This window comes from Triplophysa dalaica, chromosome 25, assembly GCF_015846415.1.
Source record: "Triplophysa dalaica isolate WHDGS20190420 chromosome 25, ASM1584641v1, whole genome shotgun sequence".
Lineage (NCBI taxonomy): Eukaryota > Metazoa > Chordata > Actinopteri > Cypriniformes > Nemacheilidae > Triplophysa > Triplophysa dalaica.
Genome location: NC_079566.1, coordinates 12,693,458 through 12,718,833, shown reverse-complemented (window position 1 = coordinate 12,718,833; position 25,376 = coordinate 12,693,458). Strand labels below are relative to the sequence as shown.

At 37.6% G+C, this 25,376-nt stretch overlaps 3 protein-coding genes and 1 pseudogene across 5 annotated transcripts; all 4 read left to right on the top strand.

Moving 5' to 3' along the window:
• Window positions 1–743: 743 nt before the first annotated feature.
• LOC130415197 (class I histocompatibility antigen, F10 alpha chain-like) lies at window positions 744–2,992 on the top strand (annotated as a pseudogene).
• A 547-nt stretch (window positions 2,993–3,539) lies between these two features.
• On the top strand, window positions 3,540–9,701 carry LOC130415459 (H-2 class I histocompatibility antigen, alpha chain-like). Of its 3 annotated transcripts, none has more exons than XM_056741188.1 (7): window positions 3,540–3,682; window positions 6,502–6,765; window positions 7,161–7,433; window positions 8,097–8,402; window positions 8,791–8,937; window positions 9,012–9,029; window positions 9,136–9,701. In XM_056741188.1, exons 2-7 carry the CDS (start codon window positions 6,618–6,620, stop codon window positions 9,204–9,206), a joined length of 963 nt encoding a protein of 320 aa, XP_056597166.1. In that variant the 5' UTR covers window positions 3,540–3,682; window positions 6,502–6,617; the 3' UTR covers window positions 9,207–9,701. The 3 variants fall into 3 exon arrangements, with proteins under 3 accessions (XP_056597166.1, XP_056597164.1, XP_056597165.1); XM_056741186.1 differs by lacking the exon at window positions 3,540–3,682 and adding an exon at window positions 4,034–4,187 and having other exon boundaries at window positions 6,499–6,765; XM_056741187.1 differs by lacking the exon at window positions 3,540–3,682 and having other exon boundaries at window positions 6,011–6,765.
• A 1,067-nt stretch (window positions 9,702–10,768) lies between these two features.
• Window positions 10,769–15,806, top strand: LOC130415326 (H-2 class I histocompatibility antigen, Q9 alpha chain-like). The gene is made up of 7 exons (XM_056740927.1): window positions 10,769–11,129; window positions 11,668–11,931; window positions 13,226–13,507; window positions 13,803–14,108; window positions 14,305–14,442; window positions 14,537–14,554; window positions 14,659–15,806. The coding sequence occupies exons 1-7, from the start codon at window positions 11,081–11,083 to the stop codon at window positions 14,688–14,690; spliced, it is 1,089 nt and encodes a 362-aa protein (XP_056596905.1). The 5' UTR covers window positions 10,769–11,080; the 3' UTR covers window positions 14,691–15,806.
• An 877-nt stretch (window positions 15,807–16,683) lies between these two features.
• On the top strand, window positions 16,684–25,354 carry LOC130415330 (H-2 class I histocompatibility antigen, Q9 alpha chain-like). The gene is made up of 5 exons (XM_056740935.1): window positions 16,684–16,888; window positions 18,914–19,029; window positions 19,572–19,838; window positions 24,560–24,841; window positions 25,122–25,354. The coding sequence occupies exons 2-5, from the start codon at window positions 18,981–18,983 to the stop codon at window positions 25,217–25,219; spliced, it is 696 nt and encodes a 231-aa protein (XP_056596913.1). The 5' UTR covers window positions 16,684–16,888; window positions 18,914–18,980; the 3' UTR covers window positions 25,220–25,354.
• Window positions 25,355–25,376: the final 22 nt, after the last annotated feature.

The window sequence follows — 25,376 nt, the reverse complement described above, 5'->3', positions numbered from 1 at the left end:
CATATCCAAGCGCTGGGCGTGTAATTACCCTTACTTTTGACCAGATTTTTCATTAAGTGACTTGCAAATCTAGATACTTTCTGAATAGGCCTTGGCGAATAAGCGAAACATTCTGCTTCACTTCTAATGCCCCGCCAGAGCGAGTTTTTGCAGGTGGTACTCTCTGCAGACCCAAGGGGGTGGAGCTAAGCTCAAGCTCCCCCTCGCTCAGAGCATTACCGCCGAAGGTAAGATCATGCCTAAAAGATTTGCACGCGCAGGATAACATTTGTGAACGCGTACGTGACATTGCAAGCATAAAATAAATTTATATTCGCAAAAAAGTTTTGTAAAGGGTGAAAATCAAGCTGCAAGCGAAAGAAAATAAGTTTTGCAGCATTGTATCATTTTTCAGAAGCGTAATTGATGTGTTGTGGCACGACAACTTCATATTACGTCACATAATAATGATCTTTATTTTTCTGACATCCGTTTTTCCCACGCTTACACTTATGACACGTTTTTTGCGCTGAAATACGGCCAAAGCATTGCGAGTCTGCAAACAGAGGTGTGCGTTTAAAGACAATGGTGTTATGAACTGTAAAACGGATTCATCGCGCAGAATCCGTTTTGTTGTATATTAAATAAATCTGTTGCAAACTGTTTCTTGCAATAACCCAATGTGTACGGTTCCGTCTCGTTGGAGCTGCGCATACAGTTTTGGCACGATTGTCTCACTCATGGGTTTGCACGCGTGAGTGGGGATGCGGGGCTACCTTCTTGTGACCAATCAAATTAGGTACCTGATGACTTATCGTTTTCTCTTATCTGATTGGTTCAATAAAGCTCCAGTTAAGCATACATCAGAAATTGTAATTTAATGCAATTCTTTCGCTTGCGGATTGATTAACACCTTTACAAACTTTTTTTGCGAATGCAAATTTGCATGAAAAAACAGTGTTTCCAAGAACTAGTCACTTATTGACCTTGTTTGAGCATTTATGATTACTAAACGTGATGAAAACGCCATGACTATGGACGTGTAAACATGAACACAGACGGATTTTAGCTGTTCAAAGAAAATGACTGCTGGTGTGTAGTTTTAAGGGGTCGAGTTCACTCACTATTACAGAGTTTTTGTTGTGCTTAGCTTGTCAGATACTATGTGGTGACGTCGCTGATATGCAAATTAGCACGTGACGTCATCTGGCGACATTTAGCGACTGGCAGGCTCTAGCTACATTCCATTGAAAAGAGTTTGGCGAGACTTGGGGATCTGTTTTGGGTTACTTGTGGATCATACAACAATCTTCAATGGCGTTTATTGTAACGAAGGATTGTGGGCAGAGCTGCTGTCCTAGGCCAACATATCTTGGGCCATATGATTGGGACCGTGGGTCATTTCAAGGAATTGAATACGTCATTATAGGAGCTTACTTCCCAAAACATTACAATAAAAGTTGTTTCTAGACGTCCACAGAGCTCGTTTAACATGTCAAATTGTATTCTCGATAAAGAATTGTAGGCATGCATCGTAAAATGATGCAGGAGCATTACATCATTTTTCGTGAACACTTTGCATTGTGACTATTCACAATGAAACATATTCAGGGCAAACAATATGGTAATTTTGTTTTCTTATAGATCATTCTTACAAAAAAGGCAATGATCCTCTCTTGCCAGAACTTGTACTTAGGTTAGAACCAGGTTAGAATGTAATTTCCCACACTCTCTGAACATGGACTTCTCAAAACTTGGCTGCTTAAATGTAAACATAAAGGATAAAGTGCAGCGTCTATCTCTCTGGTCTTCTGCACCCCATTTCATCTTGTTTCCTTTGCAAGATTCTTCAGGGTTCTTTACATTTGTACTATATTTTGCTTTGGAATATATATATCACGAATATATATATATATAAATAAGGATGTATTTATCAGATGATGACTAAATGTAATCTTTTTTTTTACATTTTATCCTTATTTGTCCAAAAGAGGACGTTCTTTGGAATATTTCTACAGTGCTATTTCTCGGGGACGTATTTTTGAGTACATGTCATTTCGTCTGGTGGATGAAGAGCAGTTTATGTACATCAACAGCAACACAATGAAAGCCATGCCAACCATAGACAGGATCTGTATGAACGTTGGCGATGATTATTGGAAGATGCACACTGAGATTGGCATTGAACATCAGCCCATTTTCATAAACAATATAAATATTCTAAAGAATCGTTTCAACCAATCCAAGTTAACAGGTATATGCTATAAACCCAAAACCCAGCCCCTAAAACACAAACCTGCAGAAACCTTATAATGACAGACATTTAGTTGTACTTACGATGTTTAATTCTTCTCAGATGTTCACACCTTCCAAACCATGTATGGCTGTGAGCTGGAGGATGATGTTACCACTCGAGGATACTGGCATTGTGGTTATTATGGAGATGATTTCATCAGTTTTGATAAGAACACATTCAGCTGCTAATCCTCAAGCTGTCATTACAAAGAACAAATGGGAGCAGACCACCGTAAATGAAGTGGACTGGAGGGTATACTTAGAGTATGAATGCATTGAGTGCATGAAGAAGTATGTGAGCTTTCGTGTCTGGAGAGAAATGGTGAAAATATCAGTAGCATTCAATCTGCAAATCTGTAAAATGAATGCAGCAAAAATACTTCAAGCTGTCATTAAAACTGTATATTGTTTTGTTGTTGATATATTTTGTGATAAGGGTTTCCCTACGAATATGACTTTCTCATCTTCTATGTAGTTGCACCTGAGGTGTCTCTGCTACAGAAGAACCGCTCGTCTCAAGTTATCTGTCATGCTACAAGTTTCTACCCCAGCAATATAATAATGACCTGGAAGAAGAACCATGGAGAAGGATGTGGAGGTCAGTTCAACTTTACCAAATGCAGATGGAATGTTCCAGAAGAGCATCAGTCTCTCAGTGAAGTCTTAGGAGTGGAAGAAGAATCCAGATTTCTACCAATGTGTTATTCAACATTTTTGAATGAAAACAACAAAAGGTTCAAAAAGCTCAAAGGTATGATTGTTTAAATTCAGAAGTAAATCATGTACTTTGTAATTGTACTTTGTAAGTGTTTAAATGGTTATGTATTGTGCTGGTTGGTTGCAGCTTGTGACGACATCATACATTCGCTTTTGGATGTGTTGGCCATTACTGTCTTTATTGCTATAATGGGGCTTATTGCGTGGAGAAAGTCTAGCTAGGTTAGGAGTTCAAAGTCAACAGGTAAAATTAGTTTCCTAAATATAACTGGTAAAATATAGTTTTGTTTTATTCTGATCATTATTAATCTACATTTTTTTATTACATGCTTTCTGAAGTGCAGTTGTAATTATTGTTTCCTTTTACACAGAAATGAGTGTAGTCTTAACTTATAACAGTTTTTACTCTTACAGTGTTTCACAGTTTCCCTTCTTACTGTATTTCACAGATACAAACTTAGAAAAGGCAGACAAACCACTGCACAAAGATTAATCTGTTTTACATTTACAGGTATTCCACAAGTTCGCATTAACATGTAATCAGGTAAGAATAAGATAAAGCATATTTGGCATGCTATCCAAGGGGAGGGCTCAGAATTTTGGCCTGAACCCAGAGTATTCCCCCGTTTAACAGGGAGAGTGAGGAGATGGGGTGGAGGAGGGATGCTGCAAAAACTGTCATGGGACAGAGGTGAGAGACGGCAAAGCATAGTGCCTACTACATGCTGATTATTTAGATAACATTATCATGCGTCTCCCAAACTTTGAATAAATAAAGTAAAAAAAAAAAAATTATTTATTTGCTACTTTGTGCAGACATTTAAGAACTAGTTTTCTTTATTAAACAATTGTTTAACTACAGTCTTCAACTCGCAAGTCAAAACCCACTGTTGGGTTAAATAATTGACTAGATTTGACCCAACAATTTTGATGCAAACATTTAGGCGGAAATCAAATGGGCTGAAAATGTACAGGTTAATTAGTAACCCGATGCTTGGGTTTGTCCCTTTTTTCATTGATTAATAATCTTTTATTTTTTAGATACTGCTGCTGCAGTTGGATATTTTTGCGTGACAGAACAAAACTTAGATCGATCTGACAGTAATATTTTAGAATATAACTGTTCTCATACAAAAATAAAACAAACATGTTATCTGTAGTGCTTTTGCTGTGTGGGATTCATCTTGCCTCTGCTGGTAAGTACAGACTTGTTTGAATATTAGAAAGTTATAAGATGTGGAAAAATTCAAAAGAGGAAAACAGTTTACTACAAATAAAATAGTTTGAATGTTATTTAGAACGTTATAAGATGTGGAAAAATTCAAAAGAGGAAAACATTTATTCTACAAACAAAATAGTTTGAATGTTATTTAGAAAGTTATAAGATGTGGACAAATTCAAAAGAGGAAAACACTTTTACTACAATTAATATTGTTTGAATGTTATTTAGAAAGTTATAAGATGTGGACAAATTCAAAAGAGGAAAACAGTTTTTATACAATTAATATTGTTTGAATGTTATTTAGAAAATTATAAGATGTGGAAAAATTCAAAAGAGGAAAACTGTTTTACTACAATTAATATTGTTTGAATGTTATTTAGAAAGTTATAAGATGTGGACAAATTCAAAAGAGGAAAAACAGTTTTACTACAAATAAAATAGTTTGAATATTATTTAGAAAGTTATAAGATGTGGACAAAATTCAAAAGAGGAAAACAGTTTACTACAAATAAAATAGTTTGAATGTTATTTAGAACGTTATAAGATGTGGAAAAATTCAAAAGAGGAAAACATTTATTCTACAAACAAAATAGTTTGAATGTTATTTAGAAAGTTATAAGATGTGGACAAATTCAAAAGAGGAAAACACTTTTACTACAATTAATATTGTTTGAATGTTATTTAGAAAGTTATAAGATGTGGACAAATTCAAAAGAGGAAAACAGTTTTACTACAATTAATATTGTTTGAATGTTATTTAGAACGTTATAAGATGTGGAAAAATTCAAAAGAGGAAAACAGTTTTACTACAATTAATATTGTTTGAATGTTATTTAGAAAGTTATAAGATGTGGAAAAATTCAAAAGAGGAAAACTGTTTTACTACAAATAAAATAGTTTGAATATTATTTAGAAAGTTATAAGATGTGGACAAAATTCAAAAGAGGAAAACAGTTTTACTACAAATAAAATAGTTTGAATGTTATTTAGAATTTATAAGATGTGGACAAAATTCAAAAGAGGAAAACAGTTTTACTACAAATAAAATATTTCGAATGTTATTTAGAAAGTTATAAGTTGTGGAAAAATTCTTAAGAGGAAAACAGTTTTACTACAAATAAAAGGTTAAATGACTACTTTAGTAAAGTCATGGATCATTTGTGGTTGCCATAGTTTTGTTTTGGCTGGGTGCAGCCTACCTTCCTTTTTGTCATTGGCCGATCACATGCTTGATAGCTAATGTATCAAATGGCCAGTTTTCTTATTATGTGTCCAAAATTAATGGACTTAGACCAGCTAGTCTCTTCCTCATGTACAAGAGAGTGAATTGTACTATGTGTATTTGTACCTCTTCAAAGACACTTTAAAGGTGCTGTGAGTAATGTTTTAGCGGCATCTAGTGATGAGGTTGCGAACTGCAACAAACTGCTCATTCACCCCTCCCTTTCAAAGCACTACAGAGGCCGAAAGAGAATTAGGATGTTTTTACGTTTTCGCTTCTTCCCAAAAGAGATAACGTATTTACGAAACGGTTTCTGTAGAGAAGTTTGTCTGTTTAGGGCTACTGTAGAACAACATGGTGACATGTCAACAACATTCCATGTAAACATACCTGCTTTGTATATGGAGATAGAAATTGCTCATTTAAGGTAGGAAAAACATAACGCTTCATTTTGTAAGGTCTATATACACCTCTGAACACATAGTTATGTATATTGTATTGCATTTCTGTCAGTAGATCCTCTACAAAATTACACACTTCTTTTTATAGGCTAGAAAAATCTGTTTGTACTTTACGTGGGTCACTTAGAAAATGAAATGTTAAGCTCATATGAACAGAGGAAGACTGTTTGCTGTGCTGTAATCCTTGCATTTATAACTACAAGTGATTGCTTGGGACAGGACCCATGCAGGGACTCTTTACTTAAAATGCATCTGTCAACAGCGTTTTCACACATATTTACAAAAAAAACATTTAACATCAGAAAAAACATTAAGAGCTATGTTTTACTTATAACGTTCCAGTTGAGAAACAGTGTTTTGCATGATGCGGTCAGTGGACTGCCATAGAGATGACACATAAAAAGCAAGACTATTGAGGAGATCTTTAATATTGTTAAACCAATTAGTATTTGGGTGTTTATAATTTAACAAAGTAAAAGGAGGCACCTGTCAATCACTGTGCGTAATATTAAGTAATATCAATTCAATATCATGTACTGTACAACTTAAATGGGCTTAATGCAGAGCAGTCTTACCCCACCTATTTTCACCCTGTCTGCCAGCAGGAACACACTCTCTGTTGTACTTCTGCACTACTGTGTCTATAGATATTAACCTTCCAGAGGTCACAGTGGTTGGAACGGTCGATGGTCAGCAGTTCATGTAGTTTGACACCAACACAATGAAAGCTGTGCCGAAGACAGAGTTGATGAGATCGTATGGAGAAGATTACTGGAACACACAGACTCATGTTATCATTGGTTACTATCAGGAGTATAAAAATTCCAACAATTTTAAGGACCTGAGGCTATTCAACCATTCTATGTCTGGTATGTTGACAAACCATCTAACATGCAAGCAATTAACCACACCTGTTGCAATTCTACATGATCTCCAGTATCTTGGATATATCTTTGTGATGTACAATCACAAAAATTGTGAATGACAATCTTTGTATTTTATACTTGCATGGTAAAAATTGTTACGGTTTAAAGCTTTTTAAGGCTCATCATTCCTGCCCATACTGATTTTATTTAAACCCATTACATATACCGTAGCATTCTTTACATCAATAATGTGACTTTATTTCTATTTTTATGTCATGTTCAAGTTGGTTTCATGATTTATATTTATACAGCAGATTTAAAAAACAATCATGCACCAAAATGATCAATCAGGAACGATAAGTGTGAATATAACATTTAATGTTTTTTCCTTTTCTCAGATGTTCACACAGTTCAGATGACATACGGCTGTGAGCTGGAGGATGATGGTACCAATCGAGGATACTACGAGTTTGGTTATGATGGAGATGATTTCATCCGTTTTGATAAAAACACACTCACCTGGACTGCTGGTGAAACTTATCCTCAAGCTGTCATCATCAAGAACCAATGGGAGGCTGATAGAGATCAAGCAGAAAAGATGAAGGCAAATCTGGAGAACCCATGCATTTGGTGGCTGAAGGACTTTGCAAGCCACATGAACATTCAGCGAGGTGAAAATATCCGTTGCTTTCAATAATAAATCCAGTTAATACAAATACTGACACGAGTTCTGAATTGTCACTTATGGTGTCATTGGGGTATACCTGTATACACACGGATGGCGTATTTCTGCTCAAATCTCAGCCACCTAAGCCACTTCTGCTATCATAGGCCTGAGACTTTTTACCAAGTGATACCAATGTTTAATAAAAACTCAAGAATTAAAAGAGACATTTAAAGTGACTGAAATCGCCATTATAATTGTTTTATGTTTTTGTTGGATTACATTTTATCTATACCTTGTTGAAGTTGGAATGGACTAAATAATATTTTTTAATAGCTAAAAGTTAGAAAAAATATATAAAAATGTATTAGTTCTGTTATTATATCTCAGATAACGCTACCTTTCAGTGGCGTCCCAGATTGTCCCACACAATCGGATTACCTGTCCCACATTTGGTTTGTTGGGTGGTGGAAAACCTAGCCAGATGTACTGTTACAAAGCTGGCTAAGATTTTAATGGAAGTACATCATCTCCCCATGTGCATATACCCCATATCTTCAATAGTTCCTCAGCGATGTTGTATGACTTAATTTCATTAGATTAGTATTATCCTCATGAGGATGACTTTCCCACAACTCTCACTGCCACTTCTACATCATCCTCTCTTTAGATGCACCTGAAGTCTCTTTACTGCAGAAGAACTCCTCGTCTCCAGTTATCTGTCACGCTACAAGTTTCTACCCCAAAAACATCATGATGACCTGGAAGAAAAACAATGAGGATCATAATGAGGATGTGGAGGTCAGTGAAACTTTGCCAAATGCAGATGGAACGTTCCAGAAGAGCATCAGTCTCTCAGTGAAGTCTGAGGAGTGGAAGAAGAATCCAGATGTCTACAGATGTGTGATTCAACATGTGGGAGCAGAGAAAGAGATTGTTGTCACTCTCAATGAAAACAACATCAAGTCTAACACAGGTATGTGTACAATAAACAAAAGGTTTTGTAATACACAATTTGTGATATTTAAAGTGTGATAATTCAGTGAAATAAATATTGTGCTGCATGTTTTCAAGAGCCCATAATAAAACAGGTTGTGTTGATGTTTTTTTTCCAAAACAAACCTAGTGTGCACGATTTTGTCAAGGTTTTGCTAAACCTTGTAGGGCAATACAGCCATAACAATTTATGTACAAATGCTTTATAGATGTCCAAATTACAAGCAGCACAGACAACAATTACATCATTTTTCTTTTAGTAAACTGGTCCCACAGACCCGAATATCGCACGTGTTAGTAATGTTAGTAGCCATACAGGTCTCCACATTACTGCATTATTGAATGTTTATTGTTCTGGTTTATTGCAGCTTCTGACAACTTTATTGTGAAATGTTTGGTGTCCATCACCGTTGCAGTTGTTGTTGGATGCGTGTTGGCATTCACTGTCTTTGCTGTTAAAAAGAGGCTCATTGTGTGCAGAAAGTGCAGAGAGTTTAAGAGATCAAATGCAACAGGTATATTTAGTTTTATATGTACTGTTCTGAATTTATTGTTCTATTTATTAAATTTGATTCCTTTATTGCTACAGACTCTATGAGGGACAGCAGTAAGTATTGTTTTATTTTACAAAGACATGAGGTTGAGCTCTTATGTAATTTTGTTTGCTGTTGTTTACAGTATCTCACATTATCATCTCTTATTTTACTCCACAGCAGCAGAGATCGACATAGAAATGACGGATGAACCACAACATGTTAAATCAAAATTGCTTTGTTTTTTTTAGATGTAGATCTTTTCTGTGCATGTTGCCAGCATTTTTTCAGAGCTTAAGATATAAATAGGCTGATGTAAATGAGTAGTTTTTTCTTCAAACATACGTCCTATGCTGTCACAGCACAAATGTAGAAACAAACTAAAGATAAAGATAAATCTTTACCTCTTTTCTGATGTCAACCTGTAACTAATTTAGCATTTTATTAGAAACAAGTTATGTCTCTATTGAATAGTATGGTGTCTGGATTTGTGTGTGAGAGAGAGGGCGCAGCCTTTCCTTCCCCATTTTTTGTCCTTGGCCGATCACATGCCTGATAGTTGTGACCAGTTTTCAACCGTTGTACATCCAAAAACAATATACCAGACAGTTTTTTTGTCAAGTAGAAAAGGGCTTAAAATGCTCTGAGCAAACACTTCTTTTTTGGATCTGGCAAATGATGGCATATAATAAGGGTATGCATGTAAATCTTAAAGGGAGTAAATTAAAGCCTTACTTTAAACTAAATTTTACCTCTCTGTTGTACTTCTGCACTGCTGCATGTGTATAGAAACATGAATATGGAAAAGTTCACAGTTGTTGGGACGGTTGATGATCAGCAGTTCATGTACTTTGACAGCAACACAATGAAAGCTGAACCAAAGACAGAGTAAATGAGACAGAATACTTGAACAGAACGACTCAGCCATTGGTCACTATGAGAAATACAAACAATGTATGCATATTATAATAGATCCAAAGAACCAGTCCATGTCAGCTATATTGTCACAAACCAAGCAACACAACCACATTTATGCAATATTATACTTTACAAACATGCAGTGGCAGTTTCTCTTTCACTTAAACTTACAGTGTTTGCTTTATGTTGGCATCATAATATCATTTAAAAATGTAAAAATGCACAAAGGTTTATGTGAGGATTATGTGTGGTTCGGGGATAGAAATACAAGGTCAATATAAAGTGTATGTGTGTATAGATGTGTGCGTTCACTAAGAGTGCATTGCTTTGGATAAAACATCTGTCAAATGACTAAATGTAAATGCAAGAGGTTACTAAATTTGAGTGCCTTGACATACATTTTCACTATACTTTTTGCGATATATGTATGCGCTCATTCATATTAATTTTTCTTGCTATTCATTTGATTTATAATCTGTCGTTTACACTGTTTATTACTGTTTTGTACTATTTATACTGATTTACATTGTCTGTACAGTAAAGATAAGGCAATATCTCAGTCTTCAGGTTGTCACAAAACAGTGTTGTTCAGCAGTTACGTTCATTTGGGTGAATCTGTTTTAATTCAGATGAGGTTAGACTGAGAACTGAAAAACGTCTGCACTTCCTGACGTAACCAAGCAAGTTCCATACGACGGTTATGGCTAGAAGGGATACAGCGACCTCCACTGGGCATGCGCACTTCAAAACCGCATAATTTATGTCATGCTATTGCTGACAACAGTTAATAACAATGTTTTATTATTGTAACGTTAGGTTTAGGGTTGGGGTAGGTGTTGACGTTAGCTTATGACATTTATTGTATTTTTATGGCGAGATTTGGCATCACTTCTTCCGTAGCTGTATCCCTTTTAACCACAACCCAAAGACCGGAGCGTGTGATCCACACTCCGTAGCAGAAGGTGGCGGTAATCTGCTACAATGCTAAATGCCAACTTCAGTAAAACAAGACGAAGAAGACGCGTTTGGGCGTTTCTATTCAGGTGTGCTACATATTTGTCAATATACACCTCTGAAGTTATTTCCTGATCGGCCATAAAACCCAAAGAAGATTAGTCAATAACCGTCCCAAAAAACAACAAAAAGTTATGTAACCAAGCCGACGGTATTATTTACCGACAGAACTGTCGTCGAATATGAAGCAAACATGCGATGTTTAGATCTTGTGCTTATCGGGATTCATCTCGCCACTGCTAGTAAGTAATGAAGATGTTTTTTGTATTGACAACTTTTACTTGAGTAACATTTAGAAATGTATTTCCAGTGATACAAACTACGACGCCATTACGTCTGACGTCCCACCACATTCACTTGTTAAAGATAAAACATTTATTAAATCATCCCCAGGCTTCACTAAACAACACCATATCCTACTGAAGTTCAACCCCCTATCCTGGACTTAGACATAACTAATCTATTCCTCATAAACTGTACATAAGTGGATGATCATAGACTTGGTTGTATACGTTAAATCGAGTCACTAGTTTGTATAACTTTAACATGCATTTGAAATTACCTATTTTTTTGCTTTTACATGATGCTGCGAACACAATAATGTCATTGGAGTGGCAGAAAAATATTTAAAATGCTTTTAAACCAGTTTGGTATTTAGAGAGAAAAGAGTATTTATGTTTATGTTAATCTCAGAATATAATAACATTGTCATGTTTAAATGGGCAAAATGCAATATATAATATAAGTACATTTTATCTGTATTTTCATGTCTGTCTACAGGAGCACACTCTCTGCAGTACTTCTGCACTGCGGTGAATGGAGACATTAAACTTCCAGCGCTAACAGTTGTCGGGATGGTTGATGGTCAGCAGTTTATGTACTTTGACAGTGACACAAATAAAGCTGTGCCAAAGACAGAGTGGATCAGATACTATGGCACAGATTACTGGGACAGACAGACTCAGATTGTCATTAATCGGCATGAGCAATACAAACTCATCATGCAAACTATAATGGATCTATACAACCAGTCTATGTCAGAAGGTACAGTATATTGACAGAAATTAAACAATCTTGTGATGATGATTTAAATGATAAATCTTGTGGCGATGATTTGAATGACCCTGATAAAGTGCCTTCTATAGGGACATGATCATTACCTGTAGGCGAGTTAAGATTTAGCCTAATAACAAACCATGAGTGACCAGATCTGTTAAGTCCAGAAAATAATATTTATATTATAAATCTGAACTGGAGAACAAAATGACTGGAAATAATGTTGGCTCAGACTGGGCTAGTTTAAAAACTAACATGCCTTCAGAATTTACAGAACAGCTGTCATGTCACCCTGAATGTCTTCAATTTACATTTATGCATTATCCAAAGTGACTTACATTGCATTGTACTATACATTTGTTTCTGACTATGTGCAATCCTCTGAGATCGAACCCATGACCTAGTGTCATGCTCTAACCACTGATACACAGGAAAGCACTTTTTGTACTGATTTAGATGAAATTCAGGAACTGAGTGATACTTTCTAATACAGTTTGCTAATAGTTTGCACATAGGAGTATTTTTTTGTTGAAATTACATGATAAACATAATGAAGAGAATGCGTCTTATGCTAGACTTCTTTTAAAACAATTTAGGCTTTTAGAACAATTCAAATGGTGTAACAAACGTTAATCCATAAGATACAAAGAGTAAGGGTTATAGAACCCTCTTAGACCAAGTTTGCTCCAAGTTTGGTCTCTGCCGCAAGGACTTGTGCTTTCACCCCTAATATTTATTTTCTAAATAAAAATGTGTCAAGCTGGGAAAACTATTTAAAAAATCCATATGACCGTTTCATAAGTCAGCTCCGACCAGGGCAGATTCCAAAACAATCATACACTGATCAGTGTGGAATGTTATGTGTGATTGTTACATTTAAAGGGTTTTTTTAAGGTGCAAACACATGTTTGTCTGTGTCTTTGTTGTGTTATAAGTTGCCTATGCATTTATTAGAAATGTAAAATTGCTAAAATTTGAGTGTTGGAACAAAAGATCCATTTTATTTGTATCTAAAAGAAATTCGCGCTTGCAGTATTCAACCAATCACTACGCACTGGTTAACTGGCCAATCATAGCACACCTCCCTTTTCAAAGTGATGAGCTTTGTAAAAAAATAGCATTTACGAGAGGCTGGGCAAAGAGAAAATACAACATGCATGGTATGTGGAAAATACAGCGTTTTTGAACCTTGAAACGTGTATACTCATTACATTTTAATAAAAAGATAATATTAGTTTTTTTCGTGTCATATGACCCCTTTATTGTTGTTTCCTTTTCTTAGATGTTAACACCTTTCAGATGATGTACGGCTGCGAGCTGGATGATGATGGTACCACTCAAGGGTACTTGCAGTATGGTTATAATGGAGATGATTTCATCAGTTTTGATAGAAAGACACTCAGGTGGATTGCTGGAGAAATGCATCCGGAAGCTGTTGAAATGATGAACAAATGGCATTCAGCTGAAGTTAATACAATATACTGGAAAGCATACCTGGAGAGCATATGCTTTGAGCGAATGAAGAAGATTGTGAGCTACAGCAAGGGCACTCTGGAGAGAAAAGGTACAAATACCAGATTCTTTGATGATTAAAAAATCTAAACCTTGTAAGCAGGCAACGGAAGAATAAACACCTAGATGTTTAATCTTTTGATTTAGTTCTCAGAGAGATTTTGTTAAACTCTGTACTGATGAGAATTTTAGTGTGAGTAAATTCAGTACATAATAAAGTCCTAAAAGAATTTAAGACACAATGTTGTTTTCACGGTATTTATGTCACTTCAATGTCACTAAAAATAATGTTCTTTTTTAGTAGATTAGCATAAACCCATGATAATGAATTTCTTTTCTCTTTATAGTTGCGCCTGAGGTGTCTCGACTGCAGAAGAACTCCTCGTCTCCAGTTATCTGTCACGCTACAGGTTTCTACCCCAAAAACATCACAATGACCTGGAAGAAAAACAATGAGGATCTTAATGAAGATGTGGAGGTCAGTGAAACTTTGCCAAATGAAGATGGAACGTTCCAGAAGAGCATCAGTCTCTCAGTGAAGTCTGAGGAGTGGAAGAAGAATCCAGATGTCTACAGATGTGTGATTCAACATGTGGCAGAAGAGAAAGAGATTGTTGTCACTCTCAATGAAAAAGAAATAAAGTCTTTCTCAGGTATGTATATCATACACAACTTTCAATTTTTATATGGCAAATATTTTAGGTGTTGTCTTGATAGTCTGCCCGAATAAATCAACAAGTTTTCTCTGTTAATGTCAGTATTGGTTATTTCCATTATGTTCATACAGAGCTTCATATTACTCTATTATTGAGTGTTTAAATTGAGATGTATTGTTCCGGTTTATTGCAGCTTCTGACAACATCATTGTTAAATGTTTGGTGTTCATCACCGTTGTAGCCGTTGTTGGATGTGTGGCTCTCACTGTCTTGGCTGTTAAAAAGAGGCACATTGTGTGCAGAAAGTGCAGAGATCTTCAGAGCACAAATGGTGAATTGTTTTATAAATATGACTTTTTTTTTTTGAATAACTGTGTATAATTCTGATCATTATTAAATCAATTTATATATTTTTATTTTTACAGGCTATGGGAGGGGCAATAGTAAGTATTCTTTTCTTTTACACGGAACTAAGTTTGAGCTCTTGTGTCATTTTTTTTGCCTTTTAAAAGTGTCTCACAGTACTACGTCCTGTTTTATTTTATAGCCACAGATGCTGCATTAGAAATGAATAGATGAACCAGAGTTCACACTGAATTCAAATCTGATCCTAGTTCTGAGAGGATCAGTCAGTGAAATCTAGCAACAAGGTTTCGAATTGCAACCAACAGCTCACTCCACCACTCCATCTCAAAGCACTACGACGGCTGACACAACATGGTGAATTACATGCAAGGGACCTGCTATGTTTGGAGATAAAAATAGCTAATAATAACCGAGCTGTCTCCGTTGTGTAAATGCTGAACTGATGTTAATTTGAGTTTTTCGCCTCTTTCATGATGCAGTGTTTTTTCGTAACTCCTGAAAAACTGACTTTTTCGTTTTGTAGATTTATTTATTGTCGGTTCAGTGATAAAATTTGATTGTTTTGCCATTCTCCCTACATTGACAAAGCGTGCGTCAATGTTCAGCGTACCACTGAACTGGTAAATGAAATGTTGCTGGTTCGATCCCAGCAGCCACCTCCAGTGTGTCCTTGACCAAGACACTTTACTCAATGTTGCTCCAGGGGGATTGTCCCTGTAATAAGTGCACTGTAAGTCGCTTTGGATAAAAGCAGCTGCCAAATGACTAAATATATATAATATATAAATAAATATATATGATGTCTGAACCTTTTTATTGGGCAAAGTTTTTAGCCCAACACCGTTCACAGACAATATAATTTAAAAAAAAATTTGACCACCATACTTCTTGATTGCTCTCAGGATTTAAAGAGATTTCCAACCAACATGACAACACATAACATAACTAACATGATACCACATTGTAATAATTGTTTTTTTGTTTGTTTTTCAGTTCTTCAGTTCCTAGAAGGTATTACAGAAAGCATGTTACATTAATTTAGGTTCCAGAAACTTGTTTTATTTCCAGATGTCAGATTTGTTGTTGTTCTTATTGAAAAGGGTCTCTCTTTCTGGAATCTATCAGCAAGGGGTGACTGTACCACAAAAACTAATTGTTAAGCTTTTGGTTCTCAAGAGTAATGATAAAAATGAAGGAGAACGTAAAATGAATGCATCGAAAACTAAATAATGTCATTAAGCAGTCATGTGATCAGCTTCTTCGTTGATGGTTTATTTACATTAAAATATTTTTACTGAAAATAAACTATGTAAAACCTGTCTGAAAACATCTAGTTGCAAAGTGGACTGTCTCTCTGACCTGACCTGAGTATTTTGTTTTCTGTTTTAATGTTTTGTAATATGCTGCTCTATAAAATATATTTGTATAAAGTAGCTGCATGTTCAGTTGAAATCCCATACAATTATAACATAAGGTAATAGAATATAATGGGGAAAATAATTTGGCCTCTTAAACAATATTACCACACAAAGGAAAGTTACAGTAGAGCTATTGCTGTCAAAACTTACCAATTATTTATGTTCATTAAATACTTGCATGATGACGTCATGCTGTAATGTACAACAAATCAACTTTGTAGAACACACTTCTATGCATATCTGACCCAAAACAAATGTGGTTTCATCAAAAGAACAATTGGAGATGCATATGGCTTTCAATTGTAACATTTTACCCATGAAGAATATCATATACCACCATCTTAACATTTTTTCATTATATTGTGAACTACAATGACAGTAGGCAAATCTGTTCTGGGAGAACCCACACAAATGCACCTTCCATATCAGCCAACAGGCTTCACAAAACCACAGCAAACACCTTCACACAAGCAGTCAAGATAAACCGCTTTTACTGTAACATCTTTGTTTGTTTGTTTGTATGCTTTGAGTTATTTGTGCATGAACTGTACATGCTTGTTTTACAGGTGTGCAGCTCTACCTGAGATCTCATCAAATAAATTTCAAATCGATTGGGGTGAACACGTGTCATGCAAGTAATACACTTAGCATCACACTTTTAAAGAGTTTGCACGCTTACAACACGAAACCATCGTCATGGGGAAAAAATGATACGGCAGACTCCTCATGTGAAAGGAATGGGCGTGTCTATCGGTGTTGTGAAAGGTGTTTTGAAAGCAAAGCTCTCCCATCATTCTCGGGATATCTAGTGGATCTGTGTGGGCCAAAATGTGGTAATTTTGGCAATTTTAACAAACATAGGAAGTTTAGATGGTTAGAGTAAGGTTAGGATTATGGTGCGGATTAGGGTAAAGGTTTCGTAAAATTTGAAATACCAAGGATTTTGTCAAAACCAAAAACCCACGCTCACGGATCTGACTCGAAACAACAAAGGTATAGTGACAACCGACAGAAGCCTCGATATACGCTTGATAAACTAGTCTTATGAATATCGGTTTAAAACGTGGATTGGCCATACATTGGCTAACTGTTATGTTGAAGTTAAACGTTTTGATTGTGTGACATTTAATAGTGATTTATTTTATTTTCAGAAAATGGTCAGGTTTTGGTTTCACTTTTGGTGGATTTGTTTCGGTGTGTTAAACTTGGTTTAAAACCATTATATTTTACTAAGTATAGCAAAGCACTACAGGACTGTACAATATTCTATCTTGTTTAAAAAACAAGCAGTGAAAAAGCAATATGTGACAAAAAAGTCACAAACTCAATTGTCAGCTGGGATGTAACAATATCAAAATCTCTCTGTACGATAATACATCGGTATGACGTCTACGCGAGGCCGGATTAACCATATGGGCAACAGGGCAATTGCCCAGGGGCCCACGACCCCTAAAGGGCCCAGGGCGGTGACGCCAATCAACGTGCCCTGAGAAGCTAAGTGGGATCGCAAAATGGAAGTTAAAAATTACAAGGATATCAGGAACGCAGAAAATTTTAAATATATACCGAATATGGGGAATTTCTTCACAATAGTAAACGTTAGCAACTGTTCTGCTAACGTTTTTGTTCTGCTAACCAGGACATTTCTTCACATGAGGTGTTACAAAATTTTCTGTTACCCGTGATATTTTTTGACCGCACTAGGCGCTGTTGTCACTGTCGTCAATTCTCTACGCAAAGAGCGTAAATTCTGGTGTGAATACACACACACACACACACACACACACACACACACATATATATTAACTTATAATAACAGTTATAGAACAGCAATCACGACAATTCTAAACATTGTCCATTTAAGAAACATGAACATAAATTAGCTTTGTGTTATACATACATGCATTATAGGCTATAAAATGTACATAAGAACATAATATTATAAAATGAGGTCACCATATCTCACGATGCACGGTAACGGGCTAAAATAATCCGTTACCTTCCCCTGTTTTTCACATAATTGCCTTATGGTTCTCCATATTCACTCTTTTGGCATCTAAAGCCTTCTATGTCTTATCCTGAAGAGCAAGCTGTGATGAGAACAGTGACTGTGGTACAGCAGGTCACCATATTTCACGATGCACGGTAACAGGCTAGAAAAATCAGTTCCCTTCCTCTGTTTTACACATAATAGCCTTATGGTTCTCCATATTCACTCTTTTGACATCTAATGCCCAACTTATTTCTGCATACTGTGTTAGGTTATATGAGACCAGTCTTCTTTTTTGATTGCACTTATGCTTTTGTTGTACTTATGCTGTCCCAATTGCTTCCATTCTCATCCCAGCTAATTCCTCTTCAGGATAAGACATAGAAGGCATTAGATGTCAAAAGAGTGAATATGGAGAGCCATAAGGCTATTCTGTGTAAAACAGGGGAAGGTAACGGATTTTTTTTTAAAATCCGTTACCTTCAGGACTACAAGGTTACTCTGTACATTATAAACATGTTATTTTATATGATTATGTTCTTATGTACATTTTAAAGCCTAAAATGCATGTATGTATAACACAAAGCTCATTTATGTTCATGTTTCTTAAATGGACAATGTTTAGAATTGTCGTGATTGCTGTTCTATTATTAGGGTAAAAGTGAATATATATATATATATGTGTGTGTGTGTGTATTCACTTTTTATATATATATATACATATATCTACACATACACACACCTACATATTGGCTATAAAACAATTACCATGGCAATCACAATAATTCCAAACGCAATCAGTAGAGGAATTAAATGAACCTGCTTTGTACAGTTCAATCGACGTGTTCAGCCACTCTCATCAGCACTCTCAACAGACTTTCCGAAAAGACCGCAAAAAAAAAAAGCGTTTTACACAAATATTGTTACATCACTATCGCATCAGTATGTATAACAATTTTTAATGTTAGAATTATTTTATTATTAGGAAAATTTACATTCTTACCCATTTTTACTATGTCTGTCCACAGGAATGCACTTTTACAATATTTCTATACTGTTTTATGTTCTCCAACATAAAGAACAAAATAGAACAAAATGCGTTCTGCAGGACTTCTGCTGTTTGGGATTCATCTCGCCTTTGCTGGTAGGTAATACAGGTTTCAATTGATAGAGAAACTTAAAAGGAACCATAGGTATAGTGTCACATAAAATCTGCTTATTCAACAACGCAATCCGGCATAAGGAGCATAATATCCTACAAACATATTTTCAGACCCATCTATAATTCATATTTACCAATCTATATTGGATTTACTCACTTTATACCATCATATAGCAAATAAAGTAGGCCAATATTCAATGTCCTCAGGCTTTATTTCTACATAAATATTCTGTACTGTACAGTATAGCTAGTGTTGTATACAGTATTTCCAGTTTTCACACATTGTACATCCAACCTACACGCCAGAAGATGATACTAGACCTGGTTGTACAGTATGTCTTTAGGACTTTGAGTAGTTTGTTTATTTTTTTGTAACTATAAGGTTTTTCTTTTACATTATGCTGCATAAACTCTACTGTCAGTGGATTGCCATACAATTGAAAAATCTCCAAAATCTTTAATAATGTTATATGATACTTTTTTCTAAGTAATTTTACCTATATTTTCAACATTTGTGTTAACAGGAACACGCTCTCTGCAATACTTCTGCACAGTGGTATACGGAGACATTAACCTCCCAGCGCTAACAGTTGTTGGGATGGTCGATGGTCAGCAGTTCATGTACTTTGACAGCAACACAAATAAAGCTGTGCCAAAGACAGAGTGGATGAGACACTTTGAAGGAGCAGATTACTGGGACAAAGATAGTCAGGTTGTCATCGATCGCTATAATGAACACAAAACCATCATGGAAACAATAATGAATTATTACAACCAGTCCATGTCAAAAGGTACAGTATATTGACAGATATCAACCAACAAACAGACAAATTTGTGGTGGTGATGATTTGGGGGATCTCTCTGATGTTACATGCTCAAATGCAATAGTATGCTCATAGTATATTCTGATCTCTATACAGCGACTAAGGCAAAACTGAATCAATCTGAACTGGAGAACAAAATGACAGCAAATAGCTGTCACAGAACTAGTGGTGGGCATAGATTAATTTTTTTAATCTAGATTAATCTAGATTAATTCCAAGATTAATCTAGATTAAAATGGCTCATTTGAATTCTGCCGAAGGCATTCAGAATATGTGTGCTACCCAAATAATGACTAAAAGTAAGTCTTTGAGAACGGGTTTCTCAAGCCAGGTGGCGCATTAGACCAGGGGCTCATCTCCTCTTTCCAAAATGCATCACAAACTGCTTGAGAAAGCTGTTCTACTATGATAATTGGTGATGGAAATTAAATTATGTTCAATAAGATGAACTTGTGTTTACTTCCGCATTAGCTAAGGGATGATTTGCGTTTAGGTGGTACTTGAGACTGGAAGAGCTCCTACAGTACATTTACATTTAGTCATTTAGCAGACGCTTTTATCCAAAGCGACTTACAAAGAGTGAGGGAGCAACAAGCGATATGTCATACAGGAGCCATAATACATTAGATCTCAATACAAAGTTACTGGTTTCAACTAAAGCTAGACCACTACCTGTTGAGAGAAAGTGTTTTTTTTTAAACCAATTCCGCATTGCACAAGGTGCAAACAACCTTAGTCTTGTCGATGTTTCTATTGGGAAGCTTCTTAAAAATTAATATTCCCTGAAGCAAACCCGGCGGCTTCATAGCTGCATCCATGTTAGCACGTCATGTTTGATGCAGTAATTTCACAGTAACGTTATGTTGTGTTCAGACCAAACGCGAATGGCGTCTCAAGCGCGAGTGATTTATATGTTAATGCAAAGAGCCAATAGACCTACTTGCTGCGCGAATCGCGCGAAGAAGCCCTGGTTATGAGATGATGAGGCGGCGCTAAGGACGCGAATGAAGCCCTGGTTATGAGATGATGAGGCGGCGCGAATGACGCGAATGACGCGAATCACGCGAGTTGAAAAATACATCCGCGCTAAAATATCAAGGTGAAAGTCATCATAGCTTGCGTAGTATAGACCCAGCTCCCAACCCAACTTTGAGAATAGATTAACGGCCACATTTTTTTTATCGCGCGATAAGAGTCTCACTAACGCCGTTAACGGCCCACCACTACACAGAACATAAAGATATAACTGAAGCGTAGGAAGGAAAGGGTTTACAAAAATGCTTTATTAATATGTGAACACAAATCAGAACCCATGATGGGGAAAAACAAAAAATTATGTAGACTAACCAAAAGAAACGCTTGAGGGGGGAAAACAAACCGAAGGTTGCTGCAGATTATAAATACGCGTGGCACGAACGCGTCATCAGGCTAACTTTGTCTGAAAGGACGTCCGGTTACGCCTACAGTGCGGGATCTCGTTCCCACTTTTTTAGGGAAAAGGATTTCAGCCAAGAAACCCAAGACGTTCCCTATCAAAAGCTACACTCGATGCTGCGTTTCAAACGCTATGGGAACGAGAATACCAACGGCGCTGCACTGGAAGCTTGGTGTGTGTGCACAATCCGAGAGGAGGCTCCAGATATGACTCTGGGATGTAGACTCCAGGACACGTGAGCCTGGAGTAGCCTGGACATCCAGACTATAAAATCTGACAAATGTGTGCGAAGAGGACCAGCCCGCTGCATCACACACTTGCTGCAAGGGGACACCTCTTACTAAAGCCATAGAAGATGAAACCCCCCTTGTTGAACGAGCTCTGACTCCTAGAGGTGAAGCTTGACCGTGCGCCTCATAGGCCAGAGCAATAGCATCCCTCTCCCAATCTGAAATTGCATGCTTGGTGGCAGCCTACACTTTGTTGCGACCCCCATAGCATATGAAAAGCTGCTCCGATTTACGCCACTGGCTAGTGCGATGGACGTAAGTTTGAAGAACACGTACTGGACACAGTAGGTGTAATCGTTCCTGTTCCGACATTGTGAATGGCAGAACAACCGGATGCACAGTGGAGAACGGAACCGTTTTTTTTTTAAATGACGAGATAACTCGTCAATGGTGGTGCAAGAGTTAAGAGAGGTGATTACAATTAGAATTTTTTTTTAAAGGGTCAGAAGCCTGACAGGCGCCAAGGTTGGAAAGGGGCACTAACCAGACCCTCGAGCACTATCGCTAAGTCCCATGAAGGGCATCAGCCGCCTGGCTCCAAGAATAAAGCAACAACTAAAGGGTGTTTTCCCACAGAAACCCCATCAATCAGGGCTGTGGCAGGCCGAAATGGCTTGTCCCTGAGGACAGTTTCTCTCGCAGAAACTCCAACACTGAAACAGTCTGGCAGTGAATTGGGTCTGCATAGTGTGCCATGCACCATCTGCCAAAAACGCTCCATCTAAGGGCGTAGCTCCTTCTAGTGGAGGGAGTCCTAGCACTAAGAATAGTTTATAGTAGATCAGATGGAAGCTCTGCATCTCTCAGCTGGTGCACTTCAGGGGCCAGCCATGGAGGTTCCAGAGCTCGGGACAGGGATGAAACACTGTCCCCTGTGGCTGATACAAAAGATCTCTCCTGACTGGGATCGCCCATGGCAAGTTGTCGAGTATGGATACTAGGTTCGAGAACCAGATTCTGGTTGATCAACGGGGAGCTATCAATAAGAGGCGAGACCCCTGTTGAAGGACCTTCGCCAGGACTCCCGGGAGCAGAGCTATCGGAGGAAATGGTTAAAGACGCAGTCTGGACCCAGACCCAGGGGAGGTGGATGAATCAGAGAGAAGTGGAGGGGACATTGTGCTGTCTCCTGTCTAGCAAAGAGGTCCACCTCTGCTTCATAAAATCTTTCCCAGATTTGTTTGTCTATCTCGGTGTGGAGTTTCCTCATGGTACGAACGCCTCCTCAAGGCGAGATTGGGCATCAACGAGGAACGCTGGTCCCTGACCCTGCTGCCGGTGAGTTTCAGCCACAGGTGTCTCTCCGTGGTGACCAGTGAAGCCATTGAACGGCCGAAGGCACGGGCCGTCTGCTTGGTAGCACAGAGAGACAAGTCTGTGGCTCTGCGTAGCTCTGAAAACGCCGTCTCATCAATCACCCCGCCTGTACTCACATCATCCAGTAGGTCAGCCTGGTACGCCTGCAGAACCACCATGGTGTGCAGGGTAGCACCAGCCTGACCCACTGCCAGAAAAGCAGGTAAGTCTGCAAGGCTTGATGGGGACAGAGGGCTTTTTAAGTGACGATGATGTCCCAGGGGAGAGATGGCTCGCAAGGGTTTCTTCCACCCGGGGCATCATTGTATACCCATGGTCTTGTGCAAATGATGTTCGAATAAATCGACATGTATGGCATGAACATATGGGAGGAATGAGTTCTCTGCCACGACCGAAAAAACTTGTCGTGGAGATCCTCGAAAATGGGGAGGGCCCGACTTTTGGGCTTGTCCCCTCGGTCACCCAACAGGTATCTGTCGTCTAGCTTTGAGCATTTGGGTGTCTCTTTTTCCTGCGGCCAGTCGAGCTTGAGACGGTCGACCACATTTGTCACCGCCCCGAGAAGCTTGTGAGAGAAACACCCGAGGCGGTGCACTCTAACCCCACAGAATTAAGGGATGTTTCTTCCCTGCCCGGTCAGAAGAAGTGCCTGGACATGCTTCGGCAGCAGACGCGAGGTCGTCGTTGCTTGGCGAGTGCAAAGGGGAAACGGCATCCGTCTCCCATGCCTTCGCTAAATCCAACCGGCGAACCTCAGTATGAGGTAGAGGTGGCTCTGTCTTTCTTTAAGAAAGAAAGCCCAGCACGGAGAACCTGGATGACAAGTGCATCACAGAGTTCGCACTCTCCCTCTAGCCCCAGGGTGGCATGTTCAGCCCCCAAACATTCAAAGCAGAATTCACGTCGATGAACGGAGAGGAACCTCTCACAAGGAGAAACACATCTCCTCTCTGAATCAGACATGACTTATATCAGGTTATATAAGGCTAAGTCACAGTGCTTAGACATCATAAGTCTAGATATTGTGGTTTCTCTCATATTCAAACTCTGAACTACTTAAATATTTCCCAAGTAATAGACACACATTCAACTCAAAGCGGTCCTTGAAGATAAAGAAACCTGAAGATGCGTTCACGCCACTCGTATTAATAACGTGTAGGTGCTGGTGTAATTAGCCACGTCCCCTGCCAAGGTTAATTAAAGCAACAAAAAAATCTGTGTTTGACACATGTGCTTCACAACTGGTCGAACAAAGACTGTTCTCCCATAGCGTTTGAAATGCAGCATCCAGTGGAGCTTTTGATAGGGCAACATTTTTAAGTTTGCTTATAGGCCACATAGAGGGGTAAAAGATTTTTTTTTAATTTACTTGCTCAACAATAAACAGGGAATGGGTCTTATGCTAGACTTTTATTTGTTGGTTTTTCCTCTGCTTTTACACAATTGAACACCATGCTCCAACTTAGCATTTTAGAACTCCACAGGGTCCCAAGAAGGATATGTGCTTTCACCCGTATTATTTATTCTCTACACAAAAATGTGTCAAGATGGGAAAATTGATAAATTTTCAAGTATGCTGGCGACACTGTTAGTCAGCTCCAGCCATGGCGGATTCTAAAACATTTCATGTTGATTACTTTTCTTAGATATTCACACCTTTCAGATGATGTACGGCTGTGAGCTGGATGATGATGGGACCACTCAAGGAGACTTGCAGTATGGTTATAATGGAGAAGACTTCATCAGTTTTGATAGAAAGACACACAAGTGGACTGCTGGAGAAATGCATCCTGAAGCTGTCAATATCATGAACCAATGGGATACTGGTGGAAGTAAAACAAAATACTGGAAAGCATACCTGGAGAGCATGTGCTTTCAGCGAATAAACAAGTTTATGAGCTACGGCAAAGACACTCTGGACAGAAAAGGTACAAATATCAGATTCTTTGCAGGCAATGGAAGAATAAACACCTAGAAGTTTAATCTTTTGATTTAGTTCTCAGTGAGATTTTGTAAAACTCTACTAATGAAAATTTTAGTGTGAGTAAATTCAGTACATAATAAATGCTTTGAAAACAACATTGTGTCTTTATTTTTTCAATGTATTTATGTCACTTCAATGTCACTAAAAAATTATGTTAGATTTTTTAGTAGATTAACTTAAACCCAAAATAATGAATTTCTTTTCTACTTATATTTGCGCCTGAGGTGTCTCTACTGCAGAAGAACTCCTCGTCTCCAGTTATCTGTCACGCTACAGGTTTTTACCCCAAAAACATCACAATGACCTGGAAGAAAAACAGTGAGGATCATTATGAAGATGTGGAGGTCAGTGAAACCTTACCAAACGAAGATGGAACGTTCCAGAAGAGCATCAGTCTCTCAGTGAAGTCTGAGGAGTGGAAGAAGAATCCAGATGTCTACAGATGTGTGATTCAACATGTGGGAGCAGAGAAAGACATT

Bases quoted from the DNA above. Each gene is read 5' to 3' on its own strand.
- LOC130415459 (XM_056741188.1), top strand. From the start codon at position 6,618: ATGAAAGCTGTGCCGAAGACAGAGTTGATGAGATCGTATGGAGAAGAT. The intron at 7,434-8,096 runs GTGAAAATATCC...TCCTCTCTTTAG, and splicing joins CCACATGAACATTCAGCGAG to ATGCACCTGAAGTCTCTTTA. The intron at 8,403-8,790 runs GTATGTGTACAA...GGTTTATTGCAG, and splicing joins CAACATCAAGTCTAACACAG to CTTCTGACAACTTTATTGTG.
- LOC130415326 (XM_056740927.1), top strand. From the start codon at position 11,081: ATGCGATGTTTAGATCTTGTGCTTATCGGGATTCATCTCGCCACTGCT. The intron at 11,130-11,667 runs GTAAGTAATGAA...GTCTGTCTACAG, and splicing joins GATTCATCTCGCCACTGCTA to GAGCACACTCTCTGCAGTAC. The intron at 13,508-13,802 runs GTACAAATACCA...TTCTCTTTATAG, and splicing joins GGGCACTCTGGAGAGAAAAG to TTGCGCCTGAGGTGTCTCGA.
- LOC130415330 (XM_056740935.1), top strand. From the start codon at position 18,981: ATGCGTTCTGCAGGACTTCTGCTGTTTGGGATTCATCTCGCCTTTGCT. The intron at 19,030-19,571 runs GTAGGTAATACA...TTGTGTTAACAG, and splicing joins GATTCATCTCGCCTTTGCTG to GAACACGCTCTCTGCAATAC. The intron at 24,842-25,121 runs GTACAAATATCA...TTTGCGCCTGAG, and splicing joins AGACACTCTGGACAGAAAAG to GTGTCTCTACTGCAGAAGAA.